This window comes from Megalobrama amblycephala, linkage group LG2 (genome assembly GCF_018812025.1).
Source record: "Megalobrama amblycephala isolate DHTTF-2021 linkage group LG2, ASM1881202v1, whole genome shotgun sequence".
NCBI lineage: Eukaryota > Metazoa > Chordata > Actinopteri > Cypriniformes > Xenocyprididae > Megalobrama > Megalobrama amblycephala.
Window position 1 is genome coordinate 642927 of NC_063045.1, and position 20214 is coordinate 663140.

Here is a 20214-nt window from a genome sequence, read left to right on the forward strand (position 1 = left end):
ATAATTTGACATTAGCATGTTGTTTACAGTTGATTTACATTTTTTGATGCTAGCATGTCACTAAGTGGAAAACTCACCTGATTGCAATAATTTATTATATTAGTTTGTAGCTAAAATTTCATTCAATAATTTGACATTAGCATGTTGTTTACAACTGACTTTCATAGTTTGATGTTAGCATGATGTTAAGCAATTTGCCTAACTGATTGCAATAGTTTATTATATTAGTTTGTAACTAAAATTTCATTAATCCAAATAATTTGACATTAAAATGTTGTTCACAGTTGATTTTAGAAGAGTTTGGTGCTAGCATGTTGCTAAGTGGACAACTCGCCTAACTGATTACAATAGTTTTTAATATTAGCTTGTAGATAAATTTAATTCACTTCAACAATTTGATATTAAGCATGTTGTATACAACTGATTTCCATAGTTTGATGTTAGCATGTTGTTAAGCGGACAATTTGCCTAAATGATTGCAATAGTTTATTATATTAGTTTTTAGCTAAAATTTCATTCACTTCAATTTGACATTAGCATGTTGTTTACAATTGATTTCCATTCTTTGATGCTAGCATGTTGCTAAGCGGACAACTCGCCTGATTACAATAGTTTAATATTAGCTTGTAGCTAAAATTTTATTCAGTTCAATAATTTGATATTAAGCATGTTGTTTACAATTGATTTCCATAGTTTGATGCTAGCATGTTGCTAAGTGGAAAACTCGCCTGATTGCAATAGTTTATTATATTAGTTTGTAGCTAAAATTTCATTTGGTATAATAATTTGACATTAGCATGTTGTTTACAATTGATTTACATTCTTTGATGCTAGCATGTCGCTAAGTGGAAAACTCGCCTGATTGCAATAGTTTATTATATTAGTTTGTAGCTAAAATTTCATTCAGTTCAATAATTTAACATTAGCGTGTTGTTTACAATTGATTTCCATAGTTTGATGTTAGCGTGTTGCTAAGGGACAACTCGCTTACTGATCCCAAGTTTATAATATAAGTTTGTAGCTGATTTCATTAGTCCCAATAATTTGAGATTAAAATGTTGTTCACAGTTGATTTCAGTAGAGTTAGCATGTAGCTAAACTAATGATTCAACTCAAGTGATTCCAGTAGTTTTATGTTAACATTTTGCTATGTTAATTCTCCAATAGAACACACAAATATTGGATAGAAGTCCATTTAATTTATCGATATGATATCGGTATAATGGACTCATCCACCATTTTGTATGTTTTACTTTTCCCCAGTCAACAAGTCAATCTCTCGTCGTTCAAGCACAATGAAACCTCCAATGGTTGTTTCAGGACATTTAAATAGAGAAAAACTAATTTAAATAGAAATAAAGATGAGAATGAAGTACATGTGTAAAGTATACAACATGTTTTGATAAACATATGTAGATGTAGACCAGGTATTTCAAAATATGATTCATGACAAGAATGCCTTACAATTTGGCCAATTTAAGTCAAGTGCCTGTTGTCTAGTTAGGCGGCTCACAGTTAATCTCTCAGCACAGCGGCTGCTGATAAGTGTATCTGAAGGCTTTCAGTGTGTGTAGGAGAAAAACAAGCCCAGACACATCCAGATAACACCAACCTGCCCACCGAACGCCAACCAGACGTGGGAGTTTTCAACTGAACCTCGTTACAGCATCATAATAACATCAGACCACAGAGAAACGTTTAATTCATAAAAGGTTTATTGTAATAAAAATCGACTGTATGCACAAATGCATTTAAAAAATGTACATTAAAAGCAACTCTGCTTCAAAATAGCTTACAAACTACATTTACTCTGTCTGAAACAGTAAACGCGTGCTGCTCAGCAGCCCGAGAGAGACAGAATGCTTGACGTGAGTCTCTGCTGGCGCTTCGGCCCGATACCTTCCAACATACCACATGCAAAGCATCCTGGGAAAAGACAATCATTTCCCCCAGCGATGCTGGCAAAGTCTACATGACTCATGACATTACAATAGAAGGTTATTGCCTGAATATTGCACAGTAAGACTAAAAGAGCCAGGCAGTGACGTTTATTAAGGGAGCGGTGGTGCTGTGGTTAAGGCAGAGGGGATTATGGGAGTTCGTTCATGTGGCGTCCCGCTCAATAGCAGCTCCTGTTAGAAATTATGAAAGTCCACAGCAGTTTTAGGCCTGAAATGTACTGTACGCAAGCACGCGAATGCAAATACGTTGTAAAGCAATGTTGCATTCTCAGAGTTGCCACAGGTGGCGCTATAGCAAACTAAAGCACAAAACGCTGGTCGATTTTATTGTCGTATTCTTAGAGTTGCCACAGGTGGCGCTATAGCAAACTGAAGCACAAAACGCTGGTCGATTTTATTGTCATTGTGGTTGTTTGAATACATCCTTACAGCAAAAACTTTCGCGCACTTGCGTAAAGTACATTTCAGGCCATTAATTACTTTACATTCTCGTGAGGTATCGTAATTGCACCGAAACCGTGTGCGAGCACCAGTGAAAACACCCCAAAACCTGTTTTGGGATTGTAAAAATAAACAAGAGTCACACGGAACAGTGCTGAAAGATCTCCAGGTCCAGCAGACGCCCAGTCGCGTAACAACCAGTGCTTTAATGTTCATCTTAAATAAAGGATTACGTGAAGTGAAGTCACGCGAACAGCTACAACTCTTAACATGGCAGTTGGTCGGTCAGGCTCCAGTACCGGCAGAACCGGTCCCGAGCGTTCAGCTGGACACCATCATCAGGTAGTTTTTTGGTGGACTCGTGCGGCCGCCCATCATGAAGCGGTTTTTGCAGTTCGCCGTTTGGTCGTACGGCGAGAGGCTGGGGGCGGGGCTTGAGACTGGCGGTTCCGCTTCGTAGAGAACGCAAATGGACCCGTCCTCGCCAATGCGGTAAGACACTTCGTACGGGTCAACCCAGAGCGTCAGCTCTCGCGGCAAGAGCGAGAATAGCTGCCCGCTGGTCAGTCCGATGCGGCCGGCTGCTCGGCCAATCAGAGGGTCCATTTCATGATTGATTCGTATGCAGCGGTATCCGGAGCCCTTCTGCGGCCTGTCAGGGAACCAATGATGCTGGTAGTGTTCTAAAGGAAAAAGGAAACATTTTTTTGTTAAAATCCTGCATCTTTCATCCATCATGTGATCACTGTACCACGGAATTACCCTAAAGAAGCTTTATGTACACAGCATAGTATTTAAGGTACTTTCAATAATGTTGAAAATAAAACTAAAATTTACCACAAAAGTTTAAGAGCAGTACCTGATAGCGCCTGCGCGAGACAGTCTCTGAACACCTGGAGCTGCGCGTCACTCAAGCGTCCGCGGCCGCGCAAAAGTCTGCAAACGAAACTCGCGGCGGCCAAAACCTCCGGGATCATTTCTGCTCCGGTGCCGTGGGTCATTGTTCTCCGTCCAGTTGAGTTTAGAATAAAAAATAATGACGATGAAAGTTAAGAACCCGAACAGCTGGCGTCCGTTTCGGTTTGATGCTTGGTAATTTAAAGCAATGGCGATGAAACGGTACACATTCCCCGAGAGATATTCGATCCAAACGGTTCCGTTTCTCTGACTGGACTCTGATCTGTTCTGAGGGGAGTGATTCCGCCGATATATACACACAAGGAGTCGACGTCAGTCGAGATGATCTGAGTGACACGCCCAGCGTCCAATGAAAGGAAGGGGCGGCTTCCTCGCTCGACTGATTGGTTGTCATGGTGGAAAACACCGCGTGTTGTGGTGACGCTCTCCTTCCGTCCGCGTCCAAATATGGATATTGACGTCAAACGCCGCTAAAGTATGCATGACGACATTCGGGGGAAAAACAAAGACCGCGAGAACGCGCTTACCGTAAAGTTTCGGCGTTTAATTATAGAAGCGAATGGCGCTCTGAGCTGGGTTTCCTCTCTTTGATCGTCTGTCAAGCGTAGGTGACACCAGAAACCTACACACGACCCAAATAGATCCAAACTAAACAATCAACCCAAATGCAACAAAACAAAACATCATGTCAGTTTAATCAATATTCTCATAACATGCATATTAATCGTAAGTAACATAAATACATGATATTACAGAGTGTTTTCAGTGCAGTTGAATATAAATATTTTTGATAAACTACGTTATGAACCTGTATTTCAAAGTGTAGCAGCGACATCTGGCGGCCAAGCGCATTGGGCCAAACCAGATGTTAAAATTAACAGCATTTATTCATCAAACATAAATATGATTTTTTTCATGTACATTTGACACATATATGGTGAGAATATCTTTAACTCTGTAAATGTCTGACTCGCAGAGCATCTCTGTCACTTTGCCATCCCTGTATCTGTTACCATGGCGACCGCTCACATCCTGCGCCTTTTCCAGCAGCTTTTATTTCTGATATAACACAAATCAGTCACAGTAATCCTCTGCTGCACATTAACATTTCAGTATTTTTATGTTTATATATCTTCTATTTTATACTATATATTAGTGTATACACTGTATACATAAACTAAATATACACTTTCTAAATACCATGTAGTTTCTGAATGTACTACAGTGTGTTGGTGTGAACGCAGATGGCCGGTTCTGCTGTTGTGTGTGTTTGTCATGTGGACTGACAGCACGTTTGTCTATATTTGGCTGTAGTGTGTGTGTGTGTGTGTGTGTTGCAGAAGTTGATGCGGTTCATGTGAAGGGCTCTCACCATGGCAACACATGTGTCTTCCTGAGCGCCGGCTGAGACACGATTCATTGTTTATATGAATGTCATATTGAGCAATGCACACACACACACACACTCGTGTCTCTGGTTTCGGGGTCCGGTGACCCGTCGGACATGCCGTGTGTCCTCTGAGACTGGAGTGAGACTTCGCCATCTGGAGGTGAGCTGGGGCATTGTGGATAATCCCACAGGAGGTGTGTGTCCTCCTGCAAACTCTCTCTCACACACACACACACACACCGCCTGCAGTGCAACTGCTGTCTCCTCTGATCTGAGCTGACACGTCCCTCCAGCCGTGTGTGTCGCTCCATCTCAGCTCTAGTGGTTTGATCTGCAGCGTCTTGCACCACCTTCCTGAAGCTCTTTAAACATAATCTACACAACGATCAGCACAAGAAAACAATGAGATCTCTTCAATATTTCAGTTATTTCTCCTGAGGAAAAGACCCCAGTAATCTGATGAAGAGATCTCGATATCTCAAACTGTCCTTAGATTCAAGTCAGAGCGTTTGTCATCTAATGATCTGAGCGGCTCTCCACATTCATTTTACAGCTTTATACTGTTACTGATGACAACTATTGACTCATCTGGGTCTGTTTCTCCTCAGGAATTGTAGGTGAAACGCCTAAAAATCAAGTCTGAGCAATAACACTTTCTCGTGTGTTTATAACAACTAAAGGTCCGTTCACACCAGGGACGATGATGTTGTTCTAAAAATCATTCTAATTCTAAATATAAAAGAAAATCTTGTGAAAAAAATTATAAAAGAAAGAGTAAACACCACCACTTTAACAATAAAGACAAAGAGGAGCAGTAGCGCATGCTTAGAATAAACAGAACGTTGTCATCTGCTGGTGGAGATTCTAATGTAATTATCGTTATAGTTATCCGCTGGATATAGTTATTGTCAGTTTGTGTGGACAGTAATATAGTTAATTGTTATAGTTATCGTCTGCTGGCATGGATTGTAACGTAGTATCGTTATAGTTATCGTTATAGTGTTATAGTTATCATCCGCTGGTGTGGACGCTAATATAGATATCGTTATAGTTATTGTCCATTGGTGCAGACGCTAATATAGTTATCATTATAGTTATCGTCCGCTGGTGTGGACGCTAATATAGTTATCGTTATAGTTATCGTCCGCTGATGTGGACGCTAATATAGTTATCGTTATAGTTATCATCCGCTGGTGTGGACGCTAATATAGTTATCGTTATAGTTATCGTACGCTGGTGTGGACGCTAATATAGATATCGTTATAGTTATTGTCCATTGGTGCAGACGCTAATATAGTTATCATTATAGTTATCGTCCGCTGGTGTGGACGCTAATATAGTTATCGTTATAGTTATCGTCCGCTGATGTGGACGCTAATATAGTTATCGTTATAGTTATCATCCGCTGGTGTGGACGCTAATATAGATATCGTTATAGTTATTGTCCATTGGTGCAGACGCTAATATAGTTATCATTATAGTTATCGTCCGCTGGTGTGGACGCTAATATAGTTATCGTTATAGTTATCGTACGCTGGTGTGGACGCTAATATAGATATCGTTATAGTTATTGTCCATTGGTGCAGACGCTAATATAGTTATCATTATAGTTATCGTCCGCTGGTGTGGACGCTAATATAGTTATCGTTATAGTTATCGTCCGCTGATGTGGACGCTAATATAGTTATCGTTATAGTTATCATCCGCTGGTGTGGACGCTAATATAGATATCGTTATAGTTATTGTCCATTGGTGCAGACGCTAATATAGTTATCATTATAGTTATCGTCCGCTGGTGTGGACGCTAATATAGTTATCGTTATAGTTATCATCCGCTGGTGTGGACGCTAATATAGATATCGTTATAGTTATTGTCCATTGGTGCAGACGCTAATATAGTTATCATTATAGTTATCGTCCGCTGGTGTGGACGCTAATATAGTTATCGTTATAGTTATCGTACGCTGGTGTGGACACTAATATAGTTATCGTTATAGTTATCGTCCGCTGATGTGGACGCTAATATAGTTATTGTTATAGTTATCGTCCGTTGGTTTGGACATTAATATAGTTATCATCCGTTGGTGTGGATTGTAACATAGTTATCGTTATAGTTATCGTCCGCTGATGTGGACGCTAATATAGTTATCGTTATAGTGTTATAGTTATCATCCGCTGGTGTGGACGCTAATATAGTTATCGTTATAGTGTTATAGTTATCATCCGCTGGTGTGGACGCTAATATAGTTATTGTTATAGTTATCGTCCGTTGGTGTGGATTGTAACATAGTTATCGTTACAGTTATCGTCCGTTGGTGCAGACGCTAATATAGTTATCGTCCGTTGGTGTGGATTGTAACATAGTTATCGTTACAGTTATCGTCCGTTGGTGCAGACGCTAATATAGTTATCGTTATAGTTATCGTCCGCTGATGTGGATTGTAACATAGTTATCGTTATAGTTATCGTCCGTTGGTGTGGATGCTGATATAGTTATCGTCCGTTGGTGTGGATTGTAACATAGTTATCGTTACAGTTATCGTCCGTTGGTGCAGACGCTAATATAGTTATCGTCCGTTGGTGTGGATGCTGATATAGTTATCGTCCGTTGGTGTGGATTGTAACATAGTTATCGTTACAGTTATCGTCCGTTGGTGCAGACGCTAATATAGTTATCGTCCGTTGGTGTGGATGCTGATATAGTTATCGTCCGTTGGTGTGGATTGTAACATAGTTATCGTTACAGTTATCGTCCGTTGGTGCAGATGCTAATATAGTTATCGTTATAGTTATTGTCCAGTGGTGTAGATTGTAATATAGTTATTGTTATAGTTATCGCTATTGCTATCCTCCGCTCGTGTGGATGCTAAAATAGTTTTCGTTATAGTTACTGTTATGAGTGCGCTTTAACCAGCCTGACCCCAAATACTTGATTTGTGTTCCAGCGTGAGTGTTTGTGCTCTGACATGATTCTGTCACGTCCTTTCCTCAACAAACGTCTCCATCCCAACCATAATTGTCCTCTGAGCCGCTCACAGACCCCTGACTTTAAGGACAGCGAGTTTATTTATTCATGCCTCTCTTCTGGTTTACTGGAACTTCTGATGGCTCGACACAGATTTGCACTTTCCTCTGGCGTGTGCTCTGCTCGCCGCATGTGCTGCCCGCAGGAGAGACTCGCGCATGTTCCGCTGCTGCGGCGTGTTTCCCTGACGGCTGTCAGGTCCGCTCACGTCCCAGAGCTCCCACCAGTGAGTTTAGCAGCAGAGACCTTAAAAACCCAACGAAAACACGCCAGAGAGGTCTCCTCCTGTCTTCTTCTCAGAGGTTTCTCCTGAGAAAATCAGGCAAATCTGTGCTCAGTTTGAGAAAGTCTGATATGAACTCAACTACATTTTCCAAGAACAAATGATCTGAGCTGCCATTAACATTTAATGTTTGTCCTAAAAGTCCTTTGAATAAATCAAGAATCAGAACTGGTGGTTGCCAGGGAGTGTTTTTTCTTGGCGTTTTATGGTCCAGCGGGTGAAAATGGTGAAGTACCAGCACACCTCTCTCTCCTCAACAACAACAACACATGATTTGAGGATGACACGCATTCTCAACTTCAATACTAGTGATGAGTGAGTTAATTCTTCTCATTAATTGAATGCATATTTATGTCTTCACAGCTCTGGAATCTGATCGAATGATGGAGACGAGCGTCAAACGAGGGTTGACCCCTGCCAGCCAATCAGCTCTCACTCTCGGCCGACAGGCGCAGCTCCCTGACCAATCACAGCAGGGATGTGCCAGAGGTGGGCGGGGCCTGAGTGCTGGAGAGGCAGCGTTCTGGATCGAGCGCTCAGAGAGAGAGAGAGAGCGAGGAGAGACAGCTCCGTCCGATTCTGCTGCGCGTCTCTCTCACTGCAGCTCTGCATGCGAGTGTGTGTGTGTGTGTGAGCGTATATGTGTGTGTGTTCATGTATGCCAGCAGTAGCTGCATCGCTCCTTCATCCTCTTCATCTTCATCCTGTGTTCGGAGTGAATTCACAGCATTGGCGCACGATCCTGCTCATCTGTTGCCGTGGTGATGGGCTGTCGACTGTCAGGGCCGTGGATGGGCGACGGGATGGGGGTGAGTCCAGTGTGTGTAAATGTTCACGATTGTGTGCTGATGGTGATTTGGAGTGACAATGATGCCGTTTCAAACACACACACACACACACACACACACACGTGTGCCGTCCCTCTCTCTCATGACTCATGCAGTGATGTGTGTTGGTATGAAGATGCAGTATGATTTTCATCATATGTGTGTGTGTGTGTGTGTGAGCCTGAGGTTCAGTCCAGTTTCGTACGGATCCGATCGGTGGGCAGCTGTGGTGCTGAGGGGGGAATATGTTTACACAGCTGCGCTTTAGTCAACCTATAGTAGTGATAAACCGAATCAGGTTAAATAGAGCGTACGGCAAACGGCTGAACGCACCGGATCCGTGCAAACGAGGACTAAAATTAATCAGGCTGTTGATTGTCTGTCGTTCAGGTTCACGGTCGGGATTTGACCCACCTGCCGAAGCAAGAGGCCTTCCGTATCCTGGCCAGCTACGAGCAGCCAATCACGCTTCAGATCGAGGGCCGGGGGCGGAGCCTGCAGTACAACCGGACGACGGACTGCAGCACGCAGACGGAACGGCCGTGGGACCCTCTCCGGCCACACTCGTGTACAATGCCGCGTCTGCCTCCCTCGGACAGGTGCGACACACCTCACCGCTGCCACCTGCGGGACAAACATGGACATGCGCTCGAGGGGTCGTTCACACACGACACAATCTCACGCTTTTAAAGGGTAGTTCACCCGAAAATGAAAATAATGTAATTTATTATTATTCACCCTCATGCCGTTCAACACCCGTAAGACACAAATTAAGATATTTTTGATGAAATCCGATGGCTCAGTGAGGCCTGCTATGACATTTCCTCTGTCAAGATCCATTAATGTACTAAAAACATATTTAAATCAGTTCATGTGAGTACAGTGGTTCAATATTAATATTATAAATCAACAAGAATATTTTTGGTGCGCCAAAAAAACAAAATAACGACTTATTTAGTGATGGCCGATTTCAAAACACTGCTTCAGGAAGCTTCGGAGCGTTATGAATCTTTCGTGTCGAATCATGATTCGGATCCGTGTCAAACTGCTGAAATCACGTGACTTTGGCGCTCCGAACCGCTGATTCGACACAAAAGATTCATAAGCATTCATAAGCTTCCTGAAGCAGTGTTTTGAAATCGGCCATCACTATATAAGTCGTTATTTTGTTTTTTTGGCGCACCAAAAATATTCTCGTTGATTTATAATATTAATATTGAACCACTGTACTCACATGAACTGATTTAAATATGTTTTTAGTACATTAATGGATCTTGACAGAGGAAATGTCATTGCTCCCTATGTAGGCCACACTGAGCCATCGGATTTCATCAAAAATATCTCAATTTGTGTTCCGAAGATTAACGAAGCTCTTACGGGTGTGGAACGGCATGAGGGTGAGTAATTAATGACATTATTTTCATTTTTGGGTGAACTAACCCTTTAAGTAAAAATTAGCTGCATTTAATTAAATTTATTGCTTATTGAAATGAAGAATGTGTCCTGTGTGAACCACTTTTTAGGGTGATTGCTTACTTATTTTTAAAGTAGCAGGCGCGGCTGTTTGAACGCGCAAGGCTTCTGCTATACAAAAACAGTTCGTTAAGCTGCTTGATATTCCAAACTGGTATTTCTTATCATTATTATTCGTTATACCATTTGCTGCACTATGTTATTATTCTAGTTATGTATCTATCCACCTTATTTTGTGCTAGATTGCCGATCATTAGCCAAACGATGGTTTCATGAAGAATTTTACCATTCCACAAAAGGCTCTTTATAAGGGAAAAAGGTTCTTTAGATTATTAAAATGTTCTTCACACTAAGAAAAAAATGGTTATTTTAAGAACGGATCACTGAAAGGTTCTTTGAAGAACCAAAAATGGTGCTTCTACTGCATCGCTGCGAAAACCGTAATCAGTAAAACTATTAGCGCAACAAACCAGTGTGTTAAAGATTAGGATAATATATTAAATAATATGAGAATAGTTTTCAGTACCAAGTATCAGTTTTTGTACAAATAAAATAAATGAAAGCCTCGCACATTGATGTCCACGTGCGTTCTTACGTTAAAAATAAGGTGCAGAGCAGCTAATAAATCAGAAGTCTCGCACCTTCACAGAAAATAGATTGCTTTGTAATGCAAAATAATTATGCAAAATAACTATAACGATAATTATGCCAAACTGACCTGCCCCTCAAAACGCATCTGACGCAGTGTTGCAAATTTAGCGATTTTGTCGATTTAGCGACTTCCCGCCCCTTTTGAGACTTTTTCAAAAGCCTAGCAACAAATCTAGCAACTTCTTGAACAATCCTTATCTAGATTCTGTGACTCGCCCACTGATCTACATTTATATCAATATAGATCAGTGGACTCACCAGTATGACGTCATCTAGCGATGTTTAGCGACCAGTTTTAGCTACATTTAACTGAAAGCAATTGGCAAAACTGATCTGACGTGCTCCCATCTGCTCCATCAGAGCCTTCTCTAGCATGTAAATGGCCTAAAGACACAGTCACGCAAGGTTTTGCATTCATGCACGTGTAAACGCGGGAGAATGTGCATGCGAGCATATTTCATCCTTTGAAGTTCAATGTGTGGTGAACCTCTTGAGTTCATATAGCGAAAAGACGTCTGATCGATCCATTCCAGTCTTCAAGAACATCAAGCATGCAGTGGCTTCAGACTAAAAACATGATTAGGCAGCCATCAGATCCTAAAATAAAACATTTAGGAGCCAAATGACTTTTTAGTTGCCAAATTCAACAATTGAGAAGAACATTAAGGTCAATAAGGGACATTTTAGTAGATAGACTATACAAGTTTGTTTCAATTTGATGCTGTCACTATAATAATCCTGACTGTTTTTGTCCCATATAAATATCACATTGTGTTTTGTAAGAACATTTCTGACTGTTTGAAAAAGTTACGTGTTGATTATCGTTCCAACATGTCGTCTAGTTTTCTGCTTACTCCCAAAGAAAGCTTAGCCTCTCGATGCTAAACAATAATATTTTTGTAAAAAAAAATCAAAAAAAAATAATAATAATAATGTTTTGGATATGTCTTTAATTATTCATACGAACAAACAGTGAGTAAAAAGATTAATATAAATCGCACTAACCTGAAGTTAGTCGCAGTAACGGTTCCCGGTTCTTTTCAAATTGGACAAATGCCGCGAGTTTCTGTGAGGGAGTCGGAACTTAACGGCTCTGAACGATTCGATGATTGAGTGAGCCTGATTCAAAAGTTCCTCAGGTTGTTTTGTGGATCTTTTTGACTGACTTATTCAAAAGAACCCGTTCACAAGAGTCGCGAATCACGATTCATAACGAGTTCGAGAATCGACAAAAAGGATGAATAAAGAGAAACAGTTTTCAGCATTCAAAAGAGCATTGGATAGTTTCGATATACCTGTCTAGATCATCTCTGAATAGAGAAAAGAGAGGTTTAGAGCCAGTAAATTATGTTAATAATGTAGCCAAATATTTCCCAACGAGTTCGAGGTTGTTTTGTGAATCTTTTTGACTGACTTATTAAAAGAACCTGTACACAAGACTCACGAATCACGATTCATAACGAGTTCGAGGTTTGTTTGTTTTTGTTTTTAACGATTCACGATACGAATCTTTTTGAGCACTGGTTCACAGGAGTCATTTGCACGCGAATCGGACATTACTTCTGTCCTTACGTTAATAAGATCGACTCGAACATTTTTTTCCCCCTGATTTTCAAAGTTATTTGATTTTAAAATTATTGTTGTAAATATTTAACATTAGTCGCAATTTGGTGGCCAGGGAGGAAACTCTTATTTTGTCTATTTTGTGTCAATACAATTATAAGGTAAAAAAAAAAATGTTGAAAAACTTTTTGAAATGTGGCAGGTATGTTATATGTCATATGTTATATTTAGTGGTGTGTTGTATTAGGACAAGCATCACTATTACTATAATTCTAAACTACCCATTATTTATTACTATTTATGTATTCATATAACCACCATACTCTTTGTAGGCATCTTTATGCTTCTGTTAGTCTCTACATTAGAATGAGGTCAGAGAAGCTCTTTATATACACAATAACAGCATCTTAGATGAAGGGGGTGTGTCCTATAGCTGGAGGGAGGGGGCGTGGCTTGTTTATCAGCATTCATACAGATATATTCAAGTGTTTGTGTTTTGTTGTTGCCTTCTCAGGACGTACTACAATCACATGACCCTGCCCGTGAACCGTAGAGACGGAGGCAGGTACGAATACCTGCCAAACACACCTAGAGACCTGGAGCACAGAGAACGCCTGTCCTACAATGTAAGCTATTAACATAATCAGATTATCAGATGATTATCAGATGTTAATATTCATGAGGAGATGTGTATAGTTATTGATTTACCCTTTATGTGACAAGTGTCTGATATGTGCCACATTTTAAAGGTCATGCAAACAATAATTTAGGATGAATATCAAGTATTTCTTTCCGAATCCTGATTCTTCCGCAATGCCAAGCTTAACAGAGTGTTTAAAAGCAGTTGTTTCATGCTTCTTCTGTGTGTTAAATTGTGTGTGTGTGTGTGTGTGTGTGTGTGCTGTTCTCCAAACAAACGCGTTTTTCAAAATGGAGCTGCTCTCTTATGCTCTGGAATTATTCATGCATTTAGCTACGCTTGGGAATACACACACACACACACACACACATTTCACGTGTACGGTGCACAGGAGGAAACAGCCTTTAATAAAGCAACTGAAGGAGAGACAGACAGGAAATCCAGACAGACAGACAGACTGTTCAGTCGTGTAAAATAATCACTCTTCCACATCACAGCCTCATTATGCTAATAATTCATCAGGAAGCATCAGAGATGCTGGGATTTTCATCTCACAAGAGCAGAAATGCTTTGGAATGATTGTAACAATCTTATTTATGGACTGAAGCGTGGTTTAATGGCGTATGTCGTGCTGTTTCAGGAGCCGGAGTTCTCCAGCGGCGTGTCTCAGGGACAGAACTGTCTGATCGGCTGCTGCAAAACCAACTTAGAGGAGCCCAGAAGTTTCCAGAGTCAGGTGAGAGTCACAGGAGCATGGACTGAAGCAATAATTGACGAAGAACCACTTAATTATTGAGTATTCAGTGTTCACACTGGGACTGTGATGCAAATGCAATATAGTCCAAAGAAATTTGTAATGAATCCAGAACCAGTTCTAGAACGTGCGTGTTGTTGTTGTTCTGGTTCTCGTGCGATTCTCTTCATCCGTCACAGCCCGAGAGGCGAGGAGTCACATATTATGTAAGTTATGTGTTACCAGGCAACCAGCGATCATAAATATGGCGAGCCACCAGAGTGACTCTTGAGCTCTAATAGAGGGCCGTTCAATCAATGGAGTTCATGTTGAATTTAAATGTAAAGCGTTCACACTGGCAGTGATTTAATCTGCATTGTGGCTTGATAGTAGGCGTTTCTACTCGACTGTCTGTGCTGCTATTGGCTGTCTCTGCGAATTTGCATATAGTTAAAACGGTCGCTCATGTCACCACAAATCATAAGCTGAAATATTGGGTGATCCACAAATGAGCTTGCTGTTAAATAACCAATATGACCAAACCTGGATTAAAATAATATTGAACCACCTAGCAACCACCCAGAGTACTGTTATTTTAAATCTGAATAAACATGAATAATAATTTAATTATTTGTCAAACATTTGTCGTTTATTGTATTGCAGCTCTTTTGTAAAACATTAAAGGGATTTTTTCATATAATATACTTTCGTATAAAGTATAAACTGGAAAGTAAAGTTCATAGAAACAAACTTTTGTGTTGGCCTGAAAAGGCCGTATGAAAGTTTGAGAGTTTTACATTTAGTGAAGTGGAAAGAGAAAGACATTGCTAGCATGAACATGTTTTAGCACACTGTTAGCATGAATTAACACGTTGCTAACATGAATTAGCATGTTTTGCTAGCATGTTTTAAGAGGTTGCTAACACAAATTAACATGTTGCTAACATGTTTTAACATGATTTATCACTTTGCTAGCATGAATTGGCATTTTGCTAGCATGAATTATCAGGTTTTAAAACATTGTTAACATGAATAATAATGTTGTTAACATGCTTTGGTTTGCTAACACAAATTAACATGTTGCTAACATGTTTTAACACATTGCAATCTTGAATTAGCATGTTGCTAGCATGTTTTACCACATTGTTAACATGATTTATAACTTTGCTAGCAAAAATTAGCATGTTGCTAACATGAATTAGCATGTTTTGCTAGCATTTTTTAAGAGGTTGCTAACACAAATTAACATGTTGCTAACATGTTTTAACATGATTTATCACTTTGCTAGCATTAATTGGCATTTTGCTAGCATGAATTATCAGGTTTTAAAAAAATTGTTAACATGAATAATAATGTTGTTAACATGTTTTGCTTGCTAACACAAATTAACGTTGCTAACATGTTTTAACACATTGCAATCTTGAATTAGCATGTTTTGCTAGCATGTTTTAAGAGGTTTGCTAACACAAATTAACATGTTGCTAACATGTTTTAACATGATTTATCACTTTGCTAGCATGAATTGGCATTTTGCTAGCATGAATTATCAGGTTTTAAAACATTGTTAACATGAATAATAATGTTGTTAACATGTTTTGGTTTGCTAACACAAATTAACATGTTGCTAACATGTTTTAACACATTGCAATCTTGAATTAGCATGTTGCTAGCATGTTTTACCACATTGTTAACATGATTTATAACTTTGCTAGCATAAATTAGCATGTTGCTAGCATGAATCATCAGGTTTTAAAACATTGCTAACATGAATAATAACGTTGCTACCATGTTTTAGCATGTTTTGCTAGCATGTCCTAAACTAGTTGTTAGGCTTTGTTAGTGATAGTTTCTTGGTGGATGAAGCTTTCATACTCTAGATATTCTATAAAAGTTTTGACCCCCTCAATGAAAGTCTATGGGTCTTTTTGAAGGTCTGCGCTGATTTTGGTGATTGTAGCTTGAAAGCCCTAGGAGGCGACACTGTTTAAAATTACAACAAGAAGATTTTATTAACAAAGACTCATTTTACTATGGTAAAATCACTGTAATGCATCACCTTGAATTGCTCTAATGTCATAATATGTGTGTTTGTGACAGACTGATGATGATGACTACATGATGGAGAAACCCCTGGGTTACCTGCCTCTTCACCATGAGCTGGACAGTGGACTCGGCTGGACGGACGGTAGTTTCCACCAGGGGGAGCTGTCGGGGGTGGAGACGGAGGAGGGGCTTGAGGAGTGCCACGGCCACGGAGGCGGAGGGTCGCCATCGTCGGAGTCCTTCATCTCGTCGGAATTGAGCGACTCTGGTTTTTACAGCGTCAGCACCGGCGAGTTCCTGCGCTTCCAGCGTCTACTTGAGAAGCGCATGCGGCATTACAACGCTCGCATGCACCACCAGGGGGAGCCGTGTTCCCGCGAGCGGCGGGACAGCCAGATAAAACACCCTCTAGAGGCCATCCCGGAAACGCTGACAGTCCAGCCTCAAAATGTTTGCTTGCCCGTCCCGGGGTCGCGAGGATTGTCCCGGGTGTCGTCCGTGCAGTACCGCAAGGCGGAGCGGCCATGTTTGAACAGACACAGCTCCAGCAGCGGCTCGCTGTTCAATCCCGCGGTGCACTCCACATGCAGTACCCCCTCCGGCCAGCGGCGGCCACTGCCTCATCCGAGTTCTGCAGGAATGCTGAGGAGGAGCCGAACGCTGCATCACCGTCCCACGCCCATGGAGTACCGCAGACGGGCGAGTCACCCGGCTTCGCCCAACTATTGCAGCGCCACGTTGCATCCCTGCAGCCACAGAGCCGACCTGCCTACAAATCTCCCCGAGGAGCCGGACTTGGCACTGATGCATGCCGTCAGTCACCCAGTACACCCTTCCGCACACTCTGCGTTTCCTACACAGACTGCACACGCTATGCATGCGATGAGTCAACCATCCCTGATCTCTCCAGTTGATGAGCGCTGCTATATGCCTCCAGATCTTCACGACAACAGTAGGATCCGAGCATCCACCGAACCCCAGAGATTTGTGATGGAGCAGCCGTCCAGCCAGCACAGGGACGGGCGGTTCCACACCCTAAGTCACACGCCTAGTCAGGATGCCAATGACACCTGGCCTAAACCTGCCAACCGCGGAGGCTCAGGTGGAGGAGGCGGACTCTACAGCACCTTAGAGGGCCACATGCCCACTGCGGCCACTAGGAAAACGCCCAGCGGGAACTTGCGGGCCATGCGAAACCAGATGCTGCGGGATAGAGCGTCCCGGCTGGCGGACGAGCGTAGCGGCATGAGCACGGACGAGGAGAGTCACAGCGAGGTCCGCATGGGTCGCTACTGGAGCCGCACTGAGCGACGCGAACACATGCTGCAGAGACAGCGACAGCAGCAGGCCAGAGGTGGCGTGGCTGCAACGGGATTGGTGCATGGCAGCGGGGTCATGGGAGGAGCCAACGTAGACACTTATAATACGGTCCTCGAGCTGAGCCAGAGGAAACTAAGTCGTCTGAGGAACCGGAAGCTGCTGGATGACTGGACCACCGTAGAGGAACTCCTGACGCACGGAACGCGCCTGAGCTCCAGCGAAGACGCCTTGCAGCTGCCCACATCGTTGCTCACTGTCACAACTGTATAGCGACACCCACCGAGTGTGTGTTCAGATTGATGCGTGTGTGTGTGTGTGTGCGTGTGTTTGTGTGTGTTGGACCGCCCGCACTACACAAAGCTACCTCCAGAAATTGAGGTTTACTGTAGATACAGACGTTTCCAGACACCGTAGTAAATTGATTTTTAAATGTTATATTTGCAGTATCTTGTTTTGCATTGTGTTGTAAAGAGATGTTTTATTATGGAGCGAAATCACTGCAGTTTGATGTGACCGCATGAAGCAATACAACATAGATACCGACGCCAGACAAACCGAACTTCATTTGGTGCCAAGAAAAGTTTACGTTACGGATCAATTTAAGGTGGTGCTAACCGTGAGATTTAATTTATTTCAGATTATTCGCAACTATAGCCTATAAACAACATCCAGATTGCGTATCTTTTGCACAAAATTGAAAATTCCCTCTCCGACCGTCTTCCGCTAGCTAACTGAATTTGTTGCGTTAGCACAGCCCCACCTTTCAATCGTGAATCTGATTCTCTGGGAATAACATTGGATAATCTAGCGACGGATCGTGAGTCAGATACGCAGTCAGGGCCGATGATTGGGTGTTCAGGGTTATGCTGGAGATCAGGCTGCGGGAACATGAGTGTGTGTGCGGGTTCTTGCACTATAACTGTAGTTCTGTAGAGTATTTTTAAAGCTATTTTTCTTGTGCTCTTCACAATTGATGTCACAAAAAGAACTTTTATAAAGACTCAAGAATTATAAGTGGTGTCAACAGCAGTACAACAATTTGGTGATAAAGACGGCGCACTGAACTGTTCGTTTTATTCTAACGTGCAGAATTATTATATATTTTCAGCGCACGTTTCTGCGAACCAGGGGGTTTGAACTTTACAATGGGCATCATGAAAAACGAGCAGAATTAATTTAGCACAAATTGCGGTAAATATACACAAATACAACAATTAATGTATTACTTTCTGAATGATTAAAGGCTATTCACACCAGGATAGCCAGTGTTGCCAAGTCCACGGGAATTGGGCTACTTTTAACACTGTTGCCACAGGTTGTTTTTCATGTCCGCGGGTTGAAGCGACCCCAAATAACATGATGCTTAGCCCTTGGAATGCGAATTTTACCAGGGGGATCCCAAAAGCGGATTTTTAAGGATTGGGCGGGTTTTGTTGTGAAAACCTGGCAACCCTGATGATAACTACAACTATTGATAAAGAATTGTTCTAACTTTAAAATAATCACCACATCTATGGCACAGAGGAATGGAATCACTTTCAAAATAATTTTTTCCTAGCTGATGAACGATAAAAACATTAACAGCCAATCAGAATCCATCCTGCTTAAAACATGCAGCTCAGTGTTGCCAAGTCCGCAGGAAATTGGGCTACTTTAACACTGTTGCCGCAGGTTGAAGCTGTATTTAGCACATGGAATGCGAATTTTACCAGGGGGAACCCGCCTAAAAACTAATCTTATCCCCCCGGAACGTGATTTTTACTGCGGGATCCCCTGAAACGGGCTAGTTTTGAGTAGCAATTGGGCAGGTTTTGTTGTGAAAACCTGGCAACCCTGATGCAGCGCTCGCTTGTAATGAACAGAACGATATGGTGCCATGGATAGTAATATCGTTATAGTTATCGTTCTGAGTGTGAATGGGCCTTTACACAAATTCGTTCTGCTCCCGTTTCATGAATGAGACCTAATTATTTTCCAAAGTAGAAGATGCAAAGTATTTTCGGAGTCACCTGTCAACGTGGGATGTTTGCGGATCTTTATTTTGAGCAGAAAATCAGGATATTTCCCACCTGCACTATTTTTGGTGCACTAGCACTCGAGTGTTTACAATTTTTTCCTCACAACTGTGACTCTCTGCGACACATCTCGCTCTCTCGCTCTCTCGCCCTCGTTTCTGAGGTGAAATCACGTCATTTTCACCGTGAGTCAAACGCTGTGAATAATGGATTTGAACGGATGGGACATGCGCTATTAACAGAACTCTGCCTCTCATTGGATTTTGCTCGTTTCCACTTTTAGAAATAATTTTCTTGGAATATGATGTACATGTGGTTGTAATAAAGATGAGATTTTAATTAGCTACTTAAAGTGTTTTTTGGTCCTTATTTAAGTTCGTAAATGAAATCTGTCATGAAATTAGCTACTTAAAGTGTTTTTTGGTCCTTATTTAAGTTCGTAAATGAAATCTGTCATGAAACAAACATTCAGAAACTGACATCACATTCTCTGAATGAAATATTGAAAACAAACTTTTTGATACTGTCAGGTAACTTGACCATTGGATTGCTATATTTTTTCTGTTTCCCTATTTGACAAGTATTATCTTAATTCATATTTATCCCAATTTCTACACAATTACCAAATGCAATAATGATATTTTTGCGTTTCAATAGGAATCTGAACAGTGATTACCAGTAAGATGATTTTTCTTCAGTGGTGAAGTTCGTTTCTTAGATGTTCATTTGTTCAGATTTTTTAATGTTGAACACTTCAGATGTTTAAGAATAAAACACAGAAACACAAAATGGAATCCAACAGTAGAAAAGCACAAAATGGAACCGAATAACAGAAAAATGTCTTTCTTTCTCCCTGTCTTTCATTTACACATCACGGACGCCACCTGCTGGATGGACGCTGTTAGTGCAGAACAACAAAATGGAGTCCGCT

The 20214-nt window shown here is 41.4% G+C and overlaps 2 protein-coding genes across 2 annotated transcripts; one reads left to right on the forward strand and one right to left on the reverse strand.

The window, feature by feature from the left end:
- Positions 1–1697: 1697 nt before the first annotated feature.
- Positions 1698–3637, reverse strand: btg2 (B-cell translocation gene 2). Its single transcript, XM_048181942.1, has 2 exons — positions 3262–3637; positions 1698–3085 (listed from the first exon to the last, which is right to left on the reverse strand). The coding sequence occupies exons 1-2, from the start codon at positions 3401–3403 to the stop codon at positions 2724–2726; spliced, it is 504 nt and encodes a 167-aa protein (XP_048037899.1). The 5' UTR covers positions 3404–3637; the 3' UTR covers positions 1698–2723.
- Positions 3638–6680: 3043 nt separating this feature from the next.
- On the forward strand, positions 6681–19629 carry LOC125263062 (E3 ubiquitin-protein ligase PDZRN3-like). Its single transcript, XM_048181925.1, has 5 exons — positions 6681–8827; positions 9236–9444; positions 13047–13158; positions 13813–13908; positions 16003–19629. The coding sequence occupies exons 1-5, from the start codon at positions 8783–8785 to the stop codon at positions 17536–17538; spliced, it is 1998 nt and encodes a 665-aa protein (XP_048037882.1). The 5' UTR covers positions 6681–8782; the 3' UTR covers positions 17539–19629.
- Positions 19630–20214: the final 585 nt, after the last annotated feature.